The following is a 21,478-nucleotide window of genomic DNA, read 5'->3' on the forward strand; positions in this document are numbered from 1 at the left end:
CCGTATAGTTCTGGATTTATTTCTGGACTCTATTCTGTTCCATTGATCTATATGTCTGTTCTTATGCCAGTACCAGACTGTTCTAATCACAGTGGCTTTGTAGTATTGTTTGATGTCTGGTATTGTGATTCCTCCTACTGTGTTCTTCTGTCTCAAGATTGCTTTGACTATTCGGGGTCTTTTTTTGGTTTCATATAAATTTTTGAAGTATTTGTTCTAGGTCTGTGAAATATGTCATTGGTATTTTAATAGGGATTGCATTGAATCTGTAAATTGCTTTGGGTAGTACCGCCATTTTAATGATGTTGATTCTACCCATCCAAGAAAATGGTATTTGCTTCCATTTATTTGTATCTTCCTTAATTTCTTTCTTAAAAGATATGTAGTTTTTGAAGTACAAGTCTTTTATCTCTTTGGTTAAGTTTATTCTTTGGTATTTTATTTTTCTTCTTGCTATAGTAAAATGGGATTTTTTTTTTTTTTTTTAGTTTCTGTCTCTGACATTTTATTGTGGGTGTACAGAAATGCCTTAGATTTCTGTATATTTATTTTATACCCTGCTATTTTGCCAAATTCAATTATATCGAGTAGTTTTTTAGTGGAGTCCATAGGGTTTTCTATGTATACTATCATGTCATCTGCATAAAATGATAGTTTTACTTCTTTTCCAATTTGGATGCCTTTATTTGTTTTTCTTGTCTGATTCCAGTGTCTGAGACTTTCAAAACTATGTTGAATAGGTGTGGTGAGAGTGGACATCCTTGTCTTATTCCTGATCTCAGGGGAAATACTTTTAGCTTTTGTCCATTGAGTATGATGTTGGCTTCAGGTTTCTCGTATATAGCCTTAATTATGATAAGGTATGCTCCCTCTATTCCCATTTTGCTGAGTGTTTTCATCATAAATGGGTGTTGTACTTTATCAGTGCTTTTTCTGCATCTATTGATATGATCATGTGATTTTTGTCTTTCATTTTGTTTAGGTGGTGTATTATATTTACTGATTTGTGAATATTAAACCATCCTTGCATCCCTGAAATTAATCCCAATTGATCGTGCATATGATCTTTTTAATGTGTTGCTGGATATTGTTTGCCAATATTTTGTTGAGGATATTAGTATCTATGTTCATCAGTAATATTGGCCTGTAGTCTTCTTTCTTTGTTGTGTCTTGACCTGGTTTGGGAATTAGGGTAATACTGGCTTCATAGAAAGAGTTTGGGAGTTGTCCCTCTTGTTGGATTTTTTGGAATAGTTTGAGAAGGGTAGGAGTTAGTGCTTCCCTAAATGTTTTGTAAAATTCACCTGTGAAGCCATCCGGTCCAGGGCTTTTGTGTGCCGGGAGATTTTTGATTACTGTTTCAATTTCATTCTTTGTTATTGATCTGTTGAGACTTTCTACTTCTTCTTGATTCAGTTTTGGAAGTTTATATGTTTCTAGAAATTTGTCCGTTTCTTCTAGGTTGTCAAATTTCTTGCCATACAGTTGCTCGTAGTAATTTCTTACAATCCTTTGTATTTCTGTGGTATCAGTCATGATTTCTCCTCTTTTGTTTCTGATTTTGTTTATTTGGGTCTTCTCTTTTTTTCTTGATGGGCCTGGCTTGTCGATTTTGTTTATTTTTTCAAAGAACCAGCTCCTACTTTTTTTGATCTTTTGAATTGTTTGTTTAGTCTCCATGTCATTTAATTCTGCTCTGATATTGATGATTTCCTTCCTTCTTCTTGTCCTAGGCTTTGTTTGTTATTGTCATTCTAGTTCTTGTAGCTTTAGGGTTAGATTTTTTATCTGAGATTCTTCTATCCTTTTCAGATATGCCTGTATTGCTATGAACTTCCCTCTCAGGACTGCTTTTGCTGTGTCCCATATATTTTGAGCTGTCGTGTGTTCATTATCATTAGTTTCCAGAAATTTCTTGATTCCTTCTTTGATGTCATTGTGAACCCATTCATTAATTAACAGCATGTTATTCATTCTCCATGAGTTTGGGTGTCTTTGACTTTTTTCTTTGAGATTGATTTCTAGTTTCAAGGCATTGTGGTCTGAAAAAATGCTTGAATAATTTCAATTTTCTTGAATTTGTTAAGGCTTGTTTTGTATCCTATCATGTGGTCTCTCTTTGAAAGTGTCCCATGTGCACTTGAGAAGAATGTATATTTTGCTTCTCTGGGGTGAAAAGTTCTATATATATATATCAGTTTAGTCTATGTGGTTTAGTGTGCTGTTCAATGCCTGTATATCCTTGGTATTTCTTTGCTTTGAAGATATGTCTATAGTTTATAATGGAGTGTTAAAGTCCCCTACTATGAGTTTTTTGCTGTTAATATCCTTCTTGTGGCCTTCTAGTATTTTCTTTATGTATTTGGGTGCTCCTATGTTGGGTGCATATATGTTTATCAGTGTTATATCTTCTTGATGGATTGTTCCCTTAAGTATTATGAAATGTCCTTCTTTGTCCCTTTTTATGGCCCTTGCTTTGAAATCCGTTTTGTCTAATATGAGTATTGCTACTCTAGCTTTTTTTTTCATGTCCGTTTGCTTGGAATACTTTTCTCCATCCCTTCACTTTCAGTCTGTGTAAGTCTTTTGTTTTGAGGTGTGTTTCTTGTAGACAGCAAATATGTGAGTCCTGTTTTCATATCCATTCCACTACCTTATGTCTTTTAATTGGAGCATTTAATCCACTTACATTTAAGGTTATTATTGAAATGTATTTATTCATTTCCCTCTGTACTTGTGTTTCTTTCCTTTTTTTTTTTTTATTTTCCCCCTCTCTTTCTTAGATTATTTCTTTTAGCATCTCTTGCAATACCGGTTTGGTAGAGATGTATTCTTTTTGTCTTCCTTTGTCTGAGAAACTCTTTACTTCACCTTCCATTTTGAATGAGAGTGTTGCTGGGTAGAGTATTCTTGGTTGTAGGTCTTTGTTTTTCATTCCTTGGAATATTTTTTTGCCATTCACTTCTGGCTTGTAGTATTTCTGATAAGAAATCAGTCGATAGCCTTATTGGAGCTCCCTTGTATGTTATTTGCTGTTTTTCTCTTGCTGCTTTTAGGATTCTCTCTCTGTCTTTGAATGTTGTCATTTTAATTATGATGTTCCTTGGGGTGGGCCTTTTGGGGTTCCTCTTCATTGGGGCTCTCTATGCTTCTTAGACTTGCATGACTTATTCTCTCATCAGGTTAGGAAAATTTTCTGTCATTATTTTTCCTATCAGCTTTTCTATCCCTTGTTCTTCTTCTTTTATTCCAATGATCTGGATGTTATTTTGTCTCATGTTGTCCTGTAATTTCCTTAGACCTTCTTCATACTTTTTCAGTCTTTTTTCATTTTGTTGTATTGTCTGGGAATTTTTTTCTACATTGTCCTCTAACTTACTGATCCGATCCTCTGCTTTGTTTAGCCTGCTTTTGATTGATTCTACTGTATTTTTTAGTTCAGAGATTGTATTCTTCATTTCTTCCTGGTTCTTATTTATAGTTTCTATGTCTTTCTTTATGCTGGTGTAGTTCTCCACAAGTTTCCTATCGTTTTTTTGGAGCTGTTGGTAATTTCCTTGGAGATTGTTGTAGTTATCTTTGAGGTTGTCAAGTATATTGAGCTTCTTCATCACCATTATTTTGAATTCCATGTCTGACATTTGGGTTTTGTCTATTTCATCTACCTGTCTTTCCTCTTTTCCTTTCATTGGGAGGTTGTTTCTGTGTCTTCCCATGTTGGATCCTTTTGTTTGTTTTTGTTTTTTGGATTTGCCTGCTTTGATTTCCCGCCTTTGTGGCATGAGATTCTTTATAGGAGACCTGAGAGTTTCAGTGGTGCAGTCTCTTTGATCTCCTGAGCCTGACGTTTTTGGGATACCCTTTATGTTGTTTGTTTATGCTGTCTGGTTATATTTCCATTACTCTTTGGTGGGGTCTTCCATCTGGCTAATTGATTACTAGTCACTCTGCTCACCTTGTCTAGAGTTCTTTTGTGGAGATGCTGTAAAAAACATAAATACACAGCCCAGGCAAGAAACCCACACCCTCAAAAATATCCCCCACCCTCTATCCCACTATCAGCAGCAAATGACTTAGTATTTATATAAATGTAGAGAGGTTAGGGCTATTATACTATAGGAGAAATAGATAAGAGTTGTTTTAAATGCAGAAAAAGATGATTTTTGAGAAGGGGGATGGTAGAGTAATAATAGTAGCAAGTAGTGTCAAGACTATACAAGACAGTAAGTAATATTTACATTGCATGTTAATAAAAAAAGAGAGAGAAATGGAAGAATGCAGGATAAAGTAAGAAAGTGGTAGTTTATAGTATTAGATTTATATAGTAGTTATATGCTATATATTTAGTGTGAAAGGGAGGCTAAACAAAACAGGCAAACAATCCAAAATTAAAGATGAAGGATGGGAGGGAGAGATGGTATGAAACAGATTAAAGAGATAGTTTAAAGAGAAAAAATATTTATTAAAAAAAAAGAAAAAATATTGAAATTAAAAAGAAAATTTTTACTCAGTTCAGCCTTGTGTGCAGTCTTTCTTTTCTGGATCCACACCTGGTCAAAATTCCATAAGTTTCAAATTTTTTCCTGGTTGGCTGGCTGTGAGGAGCTCTGGCTGGTCTCTGTGGCTGCTTTTCTCTCATTCGGGGGCCTGCTGTAACTATTTGCTGTGAGCCGCAGATTTGGGTCTCTCCCCACTTGTCCTGCGGCACCCTCCAGCAGTCCTCAAGCTTCTCTAGTAATGCCGTTCTGTTGGCAAGCCGGTGCGCATGATCCTAGTCCCTGCCCTGCCTCGGATCCTGCCTTCGCTCCTCCTCCCAAGAAGTCTCTGTGTTCCAAGCTGCAGCACCGGGCTCTATCCCTGGCCAGCAGCGCCTCACCGTTCACCTGCGTGCTCTGCCCGCCGGCTTTGGGCCCTGACCGAGACCGTGTTTCTAACGCAGTTTTCCCAGCCCAATGCCATTTTTTTCTGATCAGTGGCACCGTGATGTATGCGTGTGTCCGGTATGTGGTGCCACCAGCACCAGCCTCAGTTCACACAGCTTCCCATGTTCTGGGTCACTTGCAGTCTCACGGTTCGGCTGCGCGCCCTGCACGCTGGTCTGGAGCTCTGACCCAGACTGTGTTTCTAATGCAGCTCTCCTGGCCCATTTCAGCTCCTCTCTTTTAAGTAGCACTGAGATGCGCGCACCCCGGGTGTGGGGTCGCCAACACCTATCTCACAGGCTCACAAGTCTGGCTTTCATTGTGGCAAGCAGCCAAATCTGTGCTTTTTGTTACAAAGGCAAAAAGTGGCATATTATTTAGTTTACATTGTCATTTAATTAAGAGTATTCTTCTTGTTGTTTTTCAGATAGTGTCTCTTTTTATACCTCATAAACAGACTCTGGAATGGGGTTTCTTAAATTACAGTTCAAAAGCAAAGAACTGGATGTTAAAATCTCTGGCAAATAACTGCATATTGAAATATCCTATTCTACAAACATAGGGCAAATCTATGTTAAAAATCACCCCCCCCCCAAATGAAGATGTAACTTCTCCTTTTAGGAATTTATTTCTCAGAGATCAGACTATCTTGTTCCCCTGTTAACAGAGGACAGGTTATCATATTTCTAAAGTAAATACTTATATTAGCAGGGAAAATAAAAAACATGACAAAATAATTAAAGTTGTACATTAACAATTTTTATACAATTTGGTTTAGGGAAAAATGTGTACTTATATTTTATCATGGATATTTGTCATCCCCCAAAAAATATAACAGCTGGAATAAAAATTCATATAGAATTTTCAAGCATAGTTTTCAGTTGTCCACTCCTGTCGTTGCCTTCTTGTTAATCTCTTGTCTACCCCAGCTTCATTCATTCTCTGCTGTGCATTACCTTTTAAGAAATATGCAGAATCAATTCACTCATTAAAAAAAAATCAAGAGATAGAATAAATCAGAGCTCATTTCACTTTTTATTTTCAGAAATGTTTCTTGCCCATACTTTCCTTTGATGCAATCATGTATCTTAACATAGATTTTAAAAGTTAACACACATGCTAAAGCTGAAGGAGCCTAGGATAATGACCCGGCTTCTCCACATCCCAGTTGTGTGACAGGCAATGTACTATAACTGTAAGATTCAACTGAGTAACTTAGATTATGGATAAATTAACAATAGCTATTTTATGTCCTTGGTGTGAGGATAAATAAAAGAGTACATGTAAAGCACTTAGTACAATATATGGCATGTGATAAGTAGTTAATCAATAAATGTTACTCATTAAAACAGATTCTCTTCTGAGTAAACACATTATAATATAAACTAAATCTATTATTTATCTGATTGGAGAATACCAAAGATGAGAATAAACAAGGAAATCACATCTGAGTAATAACTGAAATGTAACTGTAAAGACAAAAATTTACTCTTACTTTATTAATGCCAGAGAAAATTATTTTTCAGTCAGAGATAAATCTATTAGAAAAGTAACAATACATGCTATCTGGGGGAAACTATTAGAACCTGTCATTGTTTCTCTTTGGCAGCCTGATTACTTCTGGGTAATACCATACTCAGATGTGTTCATCTGTACTATTCTTGGAAAAACAAGCAGAGACTATTTAGCTTATGTCTGTAAATACAATATGCCTCATTTTTAAATTTAACAACACAAAATAAACAATTTGCATCTTGGTTGATGTTGTTGTTTACACGTGAGTAAAGCAAATCACCCAATCTGTAAAACATTATTTTCCCTTCATAAAAAGATAATGAGATAGTTTAATTGTTTCTTTGACATTTTAAAACACAGGTCAGATGCTTAAATGACACCTTTTAAATTGCAGCTGCCAAGAGATTGCTTGTAATATAATATGACATGACATTTTAACTAACTATAACCAGGAGCTATTATTTTGGAAGAACATAATAGTAACCAGAATAAATTCATTTTGAGTTTTTGCATACCAATAACAAATCAGCTGTCACCAGTCCAATAAAGTCTTATTTTACCAAATGTTTTCTGGAAAATTATCTTTTTTTAATAAATAGGGACAGATTAATCTTTTTAAAGCCTTGTGTAAAAATCTGGTAACTAAGGCAATAGGAAGAAAGAATTCTGTACTTCCAATTTATATTTGCACACACACATTTAGGAGAGGGCATGAACTTTAGTCAGTCTGATATCAAGGTCAATTGAATCACTTTATTCGCCATACTTTCTCCACAAACTAGCCACCTAAGTCATTCAAATTTTATGGGTTTTAACTGTATTATCTAGAAAACTACCATTTTTAGATGGGTGTATTAAGAATAGATAAGATAATTTTGCACACTCTGGAAAATATAGATAAGTTGGTATTTCTTCAAAAAAAGGGATACATCCTTAAGTGTTAACTTCTAGTTTTTGTTTTGTTTCTTTTTCTGGATAGGGTTGCCTAAATTCCTCTAGTTCAGTCTACTTTCCTAATTCTAAATCTTGGCTCAAATGAACTTTTTGAGCATAATTTCATGGCTCAAATCCTTATCTCACATAATGATTTATTTAAACAACATCACAGCAGTGATCTCAATTTGTGTAAACTTTTCTCCAAAATGGCATCTGAACCTAGTGCAAAATTATCACTAGTAGAGATACTTCTAAGAGTGAAAATAAAAGCACTTATGAAGTGGAACTGAACGATCCTTATTATATTTGTGTTTAATTGTGATCGAGCAGAGTTCTCATGGCTTACACATTAAAGTTTTGCTTATTTTATACTCTGATAGACTGGTAAAGACCAACACCGCATGCTCACTTAAAGATAAGAGCAAAAAAAAAATGAGAAATTGCTTTAAAAAGCAAGATCTAGAGCTAATAATAAAGACACAATTTCACTGCCTTACAACTTGTCTTTAGTCAGCCATGATAGTAAATTAACCTGATGACCCCATTTTGACACTGACTGATTACACCCATCAATCAAAGGGCAACAGGCCACTGTTGCTGAAGAACTGGTGGAATATGCGGAGTTCACAGGTGGCTATTTCAATATGGTGATGAGACTGAAGATCATTATCAATACCCTCTACCAAATACTCTGTAACTCATAAAAGAAGCATTATTCTTCTCAAACACGTACAACTAGGTAGCTGTATTGTGCATGAACAGTTTCCTGACCATGTTCATTCTCATTCTACATATTAAATATAAATATGATGCTGAAAGCAAATGCATAGCTATATAAGATTGGTTTCTACAACTTTAAGCATGAATGTACTCTCATATATTTGTAGACTGTAATTATTGATCTCATAGGTATACAGTAGTCCCTCTCTATATTGCGGTTCACGTATCGCGGCCTCATTGTATCACAGGATTTTTAAAAATATTATATTTAATTATTTATCACAGATTTTTAGCTATATTGTGGGATTTTGCAGTACTGTATACGTATGTTGTTAAAGTTACGTAGGTTTAAGAGTGTAGAATAAATGTAAGATTTCTACTTCGCGGGGGTATCTGGAACATAATACCCGCGATAAGTGAGGGAATACTGTATTCTTTTTTTCTTTAAACAAATTCAATACAAACAAACAAAAATGGGCTTCATCAATGCATCTAAAAATGTCTTTTTTTAACCAGAAAAAAAATGGAGTGAAAAATCTGTTCCTTTCAGAAACGGACAGTTATTAAAGAAATATTTGAATGGTTAACCCATTCTTCAAGAATAATTAGGACTTCTCTTAACAAGGCAGGGAAGTTGCTGACAAATTAAGACACCTGTGTCAAATTACTTCTGTAAAAAAAATCTGCTATCAAACTAAAATTACAATGAACATGGATTTTTCTGGTTACAGGCTTGCACTTACCTGCAAAATGTGATGCTATTTTGAGCAAAACAGTATCTAAAACATGTATTAGACTAGGTAACTTCTTGTACTCTTTTCTCTACCCACCCCCAACAACAACAAAAAAAACACTTAAATACATTTTCAAGGAAGAAGAGGCTTAATAAAAGAGCTAATCAAATTTATTCTGTTGCTATATTTGTTATCAAACAAGTCACTATTATTGTTGTTGCTGTTGTTATTATATTAGTTCAACAACATTAGAGCTGTAATCAGCTTTAAGATATTACTTCCCATTCTGGCAAAGCAATGATTTCCTTTCTTCAACAAAAAAGTTGAAGTCAAAGGTGGTAAGTAATTTACCAAAGGTCATATAGCTATAAAACATATACAAATTTCTGACCTCCATCTTTACTGGAAGGATTGTTCTAGAGTCAGCACTTTGTCCTAACATCTAGTTATTGTTTTACATTGCTGAATAATTTTAGGATCAGAAGTTTCTTCTTCTGATATGAATTCCCCTTCCTGGTTGAAAGTTTTCACCGGCCTGAATGGTTTTACCTAAAAAGCTGGGCTTGGGAATATATTGGTGGGCAAAGGGTAGATTAGAAAGGAGAGGGGAGATGAGGTACATTATCTTCCGAGTTGAAGGTTTCCCCCTGTGTATCTGTCCTAGCACAGCTTAGGGATTTCGAGCCTGAGGGCAAGAAAAGGAAGTCTTGGTGCAATTGGAGTACAGCAGTCCTTCTCTATATTGCAGTTCACTTATCACGGCCTCACTGTATTGCGGGATTTTAAAAAATATTATATTTATTTATCGGGGATTTTCCGCTATATCGCAGGATCTTGCGGTACTATATACATATGTTGTTAAAGTTATGTAGGTTTAAGAGTGTAGAATATGTTTAAGAACATTAAGTATTGTTTATAAAAGTGTGGAAAAGGTTAATAAGGGAGTGGGAAAGGTTAATAAGGCACTGAGAATGGTTTATAAGTGTGTGGGAAGGGTTTATAAAGCCTTAAAATATATATAAATACTAAAATAAATGTAAGGTTCCTCCTTCACGGATTTTCACCTATCGTTGGGGGGTGGGGTGGTTAGAATGTAATACCTTCAATAAGTGAGGGAATATTGTACTAGAGTCTGAGCATAGACAAGCACAGGCACAAATGCTAAATCAAAACTATACAGTCCTCAGAATGAGAGGTTAAGCTCAAGTGTTTTTTTCTTTCTTTCTAATTTGATAACTTCTTGAGTTATTCCAGTCTTATGACTCAAGTCTTCAGCCACAAACTGTTAGGTTTCTGGCCTTATATTTCCTCTGATATGTTTGGTTTGAGCCCTTCATAAAGGCCATGTAACTGGGTTAATATATGTCTGTCCATTATCGCAAGCATGTTCATAAGAACTGTTATTATACCGACCCACTTCAATTTTGACATCTTCCATATCCCCAGTGGCACTGAGTTTATAAACAGAGTGTAGAACACAAGCTGTCTGCTTCCTGTATCAATACCCTTCCCACTCCATCATACTGACTTCTATTTTATTTTTCATTTCATAATATCCCTGCCAAAATTAATAGTGAAACCTAAAGACATTTGGATGTGGTATGTGAAATGCACTTAGTAAACTGTAACTCTAAATAATGATTTCCACTTCCATTTATATGATTAATCTAATATGAAATTGAAATCAGATCCTTAGGTTGGGGATGCGTGGGTTGCTGCGTGCTTGTGTAGTTGAGAAAAAAAGAGGATTGGAGGCGATAGATATAATGCAAGGGAATATCAGCCAACTACCATACCATCTAGAAAGCTGTAAGAAATCCATAATTATCTACTGGTTAAGGACTAAATGAATGAACAAAAAGACCTCTGAGAGACTAACTCCAGATTTCTACCTGTCATAATTTAACATGGAAATCTCAGAAGACCTATATTTCTGAGAGACTATACTTTTATTTGGAAATTTCCCTCATGTGACGCAGTTCTTGGCATTGTGTCTAGTGGTCAATATGTTCTGAATAATAGCAGCCATAAAAGGAATAGCAGGGGCAGTACTAGGCACTGTACTAAATACTTTAATTATATCATCACATTTATTCATCATAGTAATGCTATAAAGTTTGCATTACATATTATACCCATAATACAGATGAGTGAATTAAGAGACATGGCCAAATAACTGGCCGAGTTCCCAAAACTAGTAAATTAGAGCCAGAACTCAAACCAAAATGTGGGTCTTGTCCAAAGTCCCTGGTTTAACAAATGAATAAGTGTATGACAAAATGAGTGCCACTATACTGTGTTTTTATATTGGGGCACCCTGAACAGGGTTGAATATAGAAAGTTTAATTTAGTGAATGGCCAACTCTATAAGGTCTTCGTAATACCAATACTCAAGGACCCCAGAATATCAGTATGGCCTCAGAGAGTAACAAGAAAATCTGAAAAAGAATCACCAGGAAAAGTTCTAGAATCAGGATGGCAGAAAGGCATCATGGTCCCAATTTCCTGCATCTGGATATGCATTACCTATAGAAGGCAGTAAATTTGAGCACTCATTTTTAAAATAAGTATTCTAGAATTCTTATGTTTAAGTGAAACACTATCCTGAACATAAGCTCATCTTCCATTAACAAAAATTCTTGGCATTCTGAAGCAAATTAGAGCCATCACATTGCTCAACTGCACTGTCTGCAGATGTACAAATAAGGCAATTACAAGAGTTCCTAAAGAGAATACTGGATAAGCCAGTTTTTATCAAGAAATTTTTCTTTCTCTTTTAAATTTATTTTTCTTCCCTTTTCGTCCCTCTTGACTCTCTTAATCAATCTCTTCCTGTTAAATAACAATTTACACTATATTTTTAAGGAGTTATACATTTCAAGTTTGTATTTTTACAAAGATGGCAGATTTCATAAAGTACGACATTGAAACAATTGATATTGCCATTTGTAAAATTAGCCACCATAATTACTTGACCAAATGACTCTGCAATAGATCTATTGTTAATCGTATTTTGTAGTTAAGGAAACATATCTAATAAACTCTAAAATAACAAAGCTGGGGCAGGAACTATACAATACGAACATAATATAACAGAACAGAAACATATTCAATAACAGACTACAACTTCATAACACCAGTTGAGTTTTGAATCAGCTCAATCCTATCCCAGAAATGACTATGTTTTATAATTCTGAGTTGCATATGGATGTCCAGTCTTCAAGGAAGCTAGTGGGTGGGTTGTAGCAGCATGCCAAATTTATTTGTCCCTGGAAGACAGCTTGGAGACTTTTAAAAGTGAGCAGACTTTCTCTGCCTTTCATATTAGCATCTACTAGAGCAGCAGTTCTCAACCTGTGGGTTGCGACCGCTTTGGGGGTTGAACAACCCTTTAACAGGAGTCGCCTAAGATCATTGGAAAACACATATATAATTACATATTGTTTTTGTGATTAATCACTATGCTTTAGCTATGATTGGGGGTCATCACAACACGAGGAACTGTATTAAAGGGTCGCAGCATTAGGAAGGTTGAGAACCACTGTACTAAAGAGTAGTGAAACTTCTATGTCCTGAAACAATCCCCAAAGAAGAATTAAGCCTACTGAAAATGTGTATATATTAAACATTGCAAACTGAAGAACATAGTCCAAAGATCATTGCAAGGGCAAGTTGGAGTGCTTCTTTAGAGAGAGAGAGAGAAACTTAGAATGTAAAAAGTACAGGGAAAGAAAGAAAAAGGAGAGAAAAACATTTAATGACTTACCTTATTTTCTTTTTATCTAATCCTCTTGGTCCCTCAAAGTCTCCTTTACCATTGTCACTACAATTGTCTATCAACTACATATGGGAACCTTCAGACTCCACTCTCTCATCTTCAACCTACAATAAAGGCCAAACCTATCCTGAATTTATTAAACTAGCAAAGATAACTCTCTAAGTAGCAATGGAGACCAAAGATCTCCTTGGCATTCTCAACATACATTTCAGCTTCCCCAAAATATCTTGCATGATATTTAAACAAAATCACTGTGTCATTTGCAAAATGTTTGGTTATGCATTTTTTATTCCAACCAATACTAATGCACCCTAAGATACCACACACGGTTACCCTCTTAAGGCATTTGAATGTGAAATTATTATCCACAACACCATCATAAGTGAGGAATAAAGACCAATTACCTGGGGTTAAGAGGATGACTGACATAGTGATGAGTGAGCACACAACTAAAATCACCAGCAGGGCAATAGCAATTCCCTTCCAGTTTCTCTGTGGAGGGCTGTTACTTCCCAGTTCCTACCAAGACAGAAAAAAAAGTTTCATAATTATTAATGCTCCAAGATAAATGTATTCATAAAGAAATGATTCCGTGCATGGCACAATCACAATCTGAATGCTGATTAGAATCCTTTTCCTCTTCAGTACTTCATTTAATTATTCAAAGGTGCGTGTATTATAAATGGCTGTCTTTTGGGGGGCAATCTTATTTCTCTAAGAGATAAACCAGGAGAGCTTTATGCCTATTGTCCAAAACATAGAGGGTTTTAAATTCACTAACTATAATCACTAGGATGATAGCCAAAATACTCTGAAAAGTAATTATGGAAATAAACTGTGCCCATTTACATTCTTTTCTTGCAACAATAGAACTTATAATAAAGATTTAAATACAAATATTCCCAAAGCACTATAGACGATATTTCTAACTGGATAGGGGAGAAAAGATGAGAGATGGAGAAATCAATAAAAATGCTGCTCACTGCAGAGCAGTGCACAGTTGTCAACACAACAGGTCCTTTTTAAATAGTTCCCCCACCACTCATAAAGACCAACAGGGTGTAGTAACTAAATTAAATGAGTGCTTCTATATCAATGTTTAACAGCATCCTCTCCCTGGGCAGCATGCATGATATTGTCAAGGAGGTAAGATTGATGAGGAAGGATAAACTTGAGCATCTCTCACAATGCACAGAGTAAAGCTCTTCATTTGCAGATGATCTGCATTCTACTCTCTTGACTAGAAATGTGCAAACATAATTCACCAAAGCACAGCACAGACCATGCTGCTTTGAAACAAATGCCAGATTTTCTTTGCAATAAAGTTTATAAAACAAGGAGCCTCTTGTTTCTTCCTACCCCATCCCCCAACCTCTTCCCCTCCTTTCCCAATAGAGCCTTCTTTATTCAGAAATATTTAAGTGATCTGGGGACAAATACACAAAACATGAAGTTCGCTGTGTGTGCATAAATCACCCAAGAAGCCACAGAGAAGCACTGATTTAAACAAAGAGAAAACAGTATAGAAAACATTTAAAAAACTATAAATGGCTTTCTGTGACTCACAGATTAAAAAACATTGAAGCCATATAGTGAAGTTGGCATTCACTTCTACCATAAACACTTTGGACTTGAACTAGGCTCTAAATAAATTAAAGAAGAAACCACGCATAGGAGGTATTTTGTTCTTTTTAGTTTTACCCCATCTGAGATCAACCACTTTCAGTTTTTCAACAGAAGGCAATACTACTTCTTTAAGTGATTTGCTCCATACCTCTTTTTCATGCTTCTAAATGCTTATTATTCAACATCTGTATTCCTCTTGCATTTTGCTTAGTATTCCCATTCGTATTTTTCACATAAATCAAGACAGTAGGTCCTCAAATCATCAGTGTTACAGTAACAACATCAAGACAAGACATAGTTGGATTAAAACCATAAACCAATCCTTTTATGGAATTCGATGTTACTGCAGTTTTCTAGGTATGGTGTGAAATTAATTCTCTATATTAAGGCTCTACTTCAAGACTACTCAGAAGTCAGAGTGACAGATTCGAGAGATCAATGCTTTAAATATAAACCTAGGATGGTCAGAAAGTTCTAAAACATTCATCTCAAGAGCTAAGAGAGAATGAAAGAAGGGGCAGCAAATAGGAAGTGGGTGTCTGGGCCACAGATCTTACACACATTTGCATTTGTTGACAGAAAGGGAGGTGAGCCAAGTATACCGCTTCTCACTGTCATAAAAAGATTAAGAAAGGTAACCGACTTTCCAGTCCAGTAAAAGAAGCAAGAGTAAACAAAAACTTAAACTAATTCTGATTTGATTCACTGCCACTAAATTTAATGTAAATTGTTAGAGAAATGAGTTCAGATTGTGTTTCTGGTTTTTCAGTATGATGTAATCACCATGTGCTGTCCAACAGACATTGTCTAAGACAGTGATAATAGCTTAAATTACCTTATTGTGTATTTATTATACTGAGTAATTAACATTCATAATCTCATATAGTCCTCATAAAGATAAGGTGGAATTACTATTAGTTTGACAGATTTACAAATGAGCTAAATGGGATTTAGAAAGAGAATTGAAAATAAATCCACTCACTGTTAATTAGTGGGAGATCTCAGGGCTCAGTCCATAAAGTTTGGCTTCAGCGGACATATTCTTAACCACTACACTAAGCTAGGCTGTTTTAAAAGTAAATATTTCTAGGATAAATTCATGAATTGATCAATAAATCAAGGAATCAAGGAATAATTTGTACTACAACATAATAATAGTTGTACTTTAACATCTTTTCTTTAAGAAAAATCATAGTTACATAAAAGCTTTCCTAAATTCCATAATGCTTTCAAATAAATGTGTTTCTCCCATTGCAGCAAACTGAAAAAATTTACCATTTTAAAAATAATAAAACATTTCAATGGTAATTTTTTTCTTCTTAAAAGATACACATAAGAATGTGTGGCTCCTCTGAAATGACTCATTAGTATTTGGCGCATCTACGAACCCGTTTAGAAACTGCAAACTTACTAAACATTTTCTCTAATTCACCCCTGTCCATCCACCATACACCCTATTACCTAATTTCCCTCCATCCAGTCCCTTTTATGTGCCTCCAATTATAGACACTGTCAACATTCAACATCCTGCTCAAATGTCTCTTCTTTGGGGAATTTTCCCTAATTATGAAAGCCAGATATGACTTTCCTTCCACTGGAAAAAAAATGTCTGAAATATGTACATTGTATTGGTATGTTGTATCTGCTACTTAACAGAGATGAGATAGCAAACATTCTTATAAATTTTTCTAGCCTCAGAATTTTTAAAATGTGAACTGTAATAATAATGATAAGTATATTAAAATCTTCCAAGAATTAAAACAAATTATTTAAACAAAACTCTTACTTAAATGTACAATAAGGAAGTTCACATTAAGTGTACTGCTTGGGATGTTCTCCCTCCACAAACTCGCATTCATTATTCAAGTCTCATCTCAAAGGCTCTTTCCTCAGGAAGCATTGTATGACCATCTTGTCTAACATGCCATATCCTCTACTATTCCCCTCACTCAGCTAAAATTTCCTTTGTAAAGCTATTATTTTGAGGCATATCAAGTGTCATATTATAGTTAATCATATATATAGCAATACATATTAAGCAGTTTAAGTGTGCATTTTATCTGACTCAGCTCTCCAGAAAAGAAGCTTTGTAATGTAAGTAACATAGTTCACTTTGCTCTCTGCTGTATTTTTTGCATTTTAGACAGTGTTTCACACATACTGGGTATACAAGATAATATAAAATGAATGAATGAATGAATGAAAGATAGCCACTATGATGATGATGACTATGACAATAATGGTAGTGGTAGTGACAGTAATGGTTAGAGCCATGTAGGAAGACTCATCATACCACTGTCGAAGTTATTATCTCCTAAAAAGAAGAATCGCATCTTAGACAACTTTTGACAACTTGACATGCTTAACAGTCTCTGGTTCTCTTGATAGATGCTCAGAAAATGATCACCCAATTAATTAAGTGGCATACATAGAGTTCTGAATGGATATAGAGACACACTGCCACTAGCAAAGTACACATTAATATTAAAAAGCTTAAATATAGCTACTTGCTAAAGATTAGTTTGACTACAATTATTTTAGCCTCAATTATCTGGTGCTTAGATTCCAAAACAGAGTTGCCATTTTTCTTTTCTTTTTAGATTTTATTTATTTATTTTTAGAGAGAGAGAAATGGAGGGAGAGAAACATCAATGTGTGGTTGCCTCTCATATGCCCCCAACTGGGGACCTGGCCTACAACCCAGGCCTGTGTTCTGACTGGGAACTGAACCAGTGACCCTTTGGTTCACAGACGGGCACTCAACCCACTGAGCCACACCAGCCAGGAGATAGAGTTGCCATTCTTGAAGTTACCTTCTCCTTCAACAATCTCCTGAACACTAATTTTCACTGTTGCACGATATGGTGCCAACTGGCTTTGCTTTTCAATTATTTCCTACCAGCCAACACTTGAAAGCAATTAACTGCACATGCCAGGGCCACAGAACAGTAAGGTGCTATGCAGCAGCCAGAGGAATGAAACACTGAAAGCACTTGCAGCACGGTCACCTGGATGCTCTACAGGCAGAACAGAGCCCATGCTCAGATACTATATTCCCAAGAGAAGTTTGGAAGTACAGGGACAAATATCTCACACTACATATATAGAGGTGCTTTTGAAATTCAGTCCTCCAGTGAATGGATGCATCAGTTGAAACACTTGCATCCGATTCCGGATGATATTCAGTGCTGCAATTGTCTAGAGACCTGTTGGTGCTACAGACCAATCTAAACTCCATCTACAACCTAGTAATTTACGTTGTAGGTACTGCAACTCTGACTCCAAAAAACCTCCGCTGCCTTGCGGCATACCTCTTCAGGGGAAAGGCTAAGGGAGTAAACCCCGACAGAAAATCCGGAGCCGGAGTCCCTAAGGCGGTTTGACGTTGTAGTCAACACCGGCAACTCCTGCGGCGCACCTGAAGCCAAGCTGTATTGACTCCGTCTTTCCCTTGGACCCTTCAGCTGCGAAGAGAGGGGGGGTCTGCTGCATGGGAAACAGCAGACCCTCCATATCACCCTGCCCAGGCTCTGTAGCTTCAGCATCATCGCAAGATGTCGATTCAACACGGGAGGAGACAGATACCATGTCACTCCCGAGTCGGACTGCACAGCCATTCTCGGCGGTGCAGATAGACTCTTAAGAAGCTACACCATCGTCTCTCGAGACGGACGGCTGCCGACGACGAGGTACTGCCGATCCAAATACTCAACACCTTTCAGAGAACAGTTTAATTTATAAGACAAAGATGTCCATGACACACATAGCTTACCTAAATCCAAATGTATTTTTAATTTGTTCACATGCAAAGGATAAAATGTTGAACACCACAAGCAGAAAACAGAAGGCTTATATATCATTTGTCAAAACAAGGAAAAAAGCCTAACAAACAGATTCGGTTTTTTTACAAAAAAAGGTAAAATGAAGCTTATCATAGATGAAACTGGAGAGTATTACGCTTAGTGAAATAAGCCAGGTGGCAAAAGACAAATATATGATCTCACCTAATACAGGAATCTAATGAACAAAACAAACAAAGGAGCAAAATAGACCCAGAGGCATGGAAACAGGAACAGACTGACAGTGACCAGAGGGAGCGGGGAGAGGGAAAAGGGGAAAAAGAAGGGAAAAGGTCTAGCCAAGGAACTAGTACAAATGACCCATGGACAGGGAAAACAGGGTGGGGACTGACTGAGATGGGGGGGCAGTAGAGAGCAATGGAGGAAATATTGGGACAACTGTACTAGAACAACAATTTTTAAAAATTAAAAATAAAAAATCAAATTTTTTTAGTATTCCATTTGCACTTCCCCTTAGAAAATTCCAAAATTCATCTGTCATATGCATCATGAGAAGAAATATGATACCTCCATATTAAAGGAGTCTCAAAAGTGATAACATTTAGAGAAAGATGCAAGAGACTGAAATATCGTGATGCCAATATTATGTTTGAAATCTGATGTGGGTGTGTTTTAAAAATAGGTGTTCTTCGACCACATGTGGACTTTGTAAGAACTACTGGGAACGTTTTTAAAATACCTTTATTGCTACTTGAAAAGATTAACTTAGGTTTTCAGGTTAGTGTATTGACATTTAATGGACTGATTTTTAATCTGGTTCTCAACACAATCACATCAATCATTCAAAAACTCTTCAGTTTTTTATATCCCCTTCCTGTATTTATCTTATCGCTTCAAAACTCCTGATGTACTTAAGTCTTCACAAAAACAGACAGTTGTTTTCTGAAATAAATAAGTTCCTCAAATTAAAAACAAAAATGGAGAAAAAAATTCTACAATTCATTTCCTGTTAAAGAGCTCGAAAGTTTAAATTTCCTTTTATTTGATTGATTTTATGTTACTCATGGTGCTCAGATTCACAACAGTGAATAGTTTCAGTTCTGAATAGGTCAGAAATAGTCCAAATACATTTATACAGACAAATAGCTTAAAGGAAATTAAAATACTGTTATATGTTCTATATCATTTCATTATATTAGAAAAACATAGAATTAGGAATTTTAAAGACACCTGACCAGAATTCCAAATTGATGAAAATCACTTTTACATAATTCCTAAGAAATGTTTAGCCAGTTCTGGCTTGAGAAACAGAGATATAGCAATTCAACAGTTGGCCAATTATCTTTAAATAAATGTATTTAACAATATATTAACCATTGATAGTTACCAATATAACAAAAAGTTAAAAAATAAAATACAAAATAGGAAATCATGGATTTTTATATGAGAAATGGGGGATGAAATTATTAATTTCCTTGTACTGATACAAAAATTTTTTCAACATCAAATCAACATTTCCTAAAAAATGAAGTGTTGACAGTGGTGGAGTTATATAGCTATGCAAAATTTGGAATAAGAAAGGATTCAAAAATATTTGTGTTTTTAAAAAGTGGAAAATATGTATAAAAATAAACGATGAGGTTTTGGGAAGTTCAACAAAGTGCATGTATCTTCTTTCTAGCAAAAATAATAATTGATAAAATTTACCACCTGAAATAAACCAACATAAAAAACAGAGATAATATTAAAGGAGCTCCCCAAAAGTACAAAGCCACAAATTTTCCCTCAAAAAAACCAAATAAAACTATTTCTTGTACTATTTAAAACATTTTAGATTATATTGAAAGAAAAATTCCCAAATTATATTAAGTTTATATTGTTATGTAGTATATCTTGGAAAGATGGAATATAAAAAGATGTCAACTCTATTTAAATAAACAAATAAAAACATACTATAAAATTTTAGTGAATGTATTGCAAGAACTCAATATAAATAATTAAATATTATGAAATTATATCCACTTTTAAGAAATAGTCATAGTTCCCTACACATACATCATTTAAGAATATCAATAACAAAAGTAAAATAATAGAGATCGTTTCTCATGTTAATTGTATCTGAATACTTACAGTAACTGCTGCTTCTTAATATTGCCCATTACATTCATGGAAGTGCACAATTTCCTCATTAATCATGCTCCACTAATTCGAAGACTCTATGCTAAGCAAAACACATATCTTTGGTAAGTTATTGCAAATTATACATTTTCCAAAATGATGTTTGTGAGATTTTGTGCTGTAAATGTAAATGAAGCAGTGCTGAATTAGTGCTACTTGTCATATGAGCTGTAGACAGCAACATCACCTGTCGTCGGCAGCCGTCCGTCTCGAGAGACGATGGTGTAGCTTCTTAAGAGTCTATCTGCACCGCCGAGAATGGTTGTGCAGTCCGACTCGGGAGTGACACGGTATCTGTCTCCTCCCGTGTTGAATCGACATCTTGCGATGACGCTGGAGTGTCCTCTCCAGTGGAGCTGAAGCTACAGAGCCTGGGCAGGGTGATATGGAGGGTCTGCTGTTGCCCATGCAGCAGACCCCCCCTCTCTTCGCAGCTGAAGGGTCCAAGGGAAAGACGGAGTCAATACAGCTTGGCTTCAGGTGCGCCGCAGGAGTTGCCGGTGTTGACTACAACGTCAAACCGCCTTAGGGACTCCGGCTCCGGATTTTCTGTCGGGGTTTACTCCCTTAGCCTTTCCCCTGAAGAGGTATGCCGCAAGGCAGCGGAGGTTTTTTGGAGTCAGAGTTTTCCTTCTCTGAACATTACCTGTAAGTTTGTTTAAAAAGTGCAAAGCCAGAGTCTTTTATTGCTATTTGCATTATTTGTAAAATCCAATTTGGTTTTATTTGTTCACCATTAACTTATTTACAAAAGAACTAACAATTGTGTCAATTGTAATTTGACATTTATCAAATTACATTTTGATTGTTTTTGAAACATTCCTAGATGGATTACCATTAAATCAGAAATAAAACAAACATGACAGCTATCATCAATATATTATGCAATAATAGTTTTACATTTTAATATCATGATTTAGAGGTTTAGCTGAACATCTGCAACTCTGCATCTGTTTAAGTTTCAAAACCACCACTAAAACTATAAAAATTTTTTACCTGTAGCAGGAACCTAATGAACAAAACAAACAAATGAGCAAAACAGAACCAGAGGCATGGAAACAAGGAACAGACTGACAGTGACCAGAGGGGACGGTCACTGTCAAGGAACATGTATAAATGATCCATGGACATGAACAACAGGGTGGGGATTGACTGTGGGAGCAGGACTGTGGGTGGGACAGGGGAAAGCAATGGGGGGAAAATTGGGACATTTGTAATAGAACAATTAAAAAGCAAAAAAACAAACAGATCTGATATCGGCAAGATGGC

General features: G+C 35.7%; 1 protein-coding gene across 1 annotated transcript in view; it reads right to left on the reverse strand.

Moving 5' to 3' along the window:
- The window catches only part of LOC150021904 (inactive dipeptidyl peptidase 10-like), a 331,821-nt gene that overhangs the window by 161,102 nt on the left and 149,241 nt on the right, over positions 1-21,478 (reverse strand). Inside the window, exon 2 of the mRNA XM_090287261.1 lies at positions 13,010-13,124. Coding sequence (XP_090143387.1) covers positions 13,010-13,124 — 115 coding nt within the window. The remainder of the gene's footprint in view (positions 1-13,009; positions 13,125-21,478) is intronic.

This window comes from Furipterus horrens, unplaced genomic scaffold (assembly GCF_987537825.1).
Source record: "Furipterus horrens unplaced genomic scaffold, mFurHor1.1.pri manual_scaffold_1, whole genome shotgun sequence".
Lineage (NCBI taxonomy): Eukaryota > Metazoa > Chordata > Mammalia > Chiroptera > Furipteridae > Furipterus > Furipterus horrens.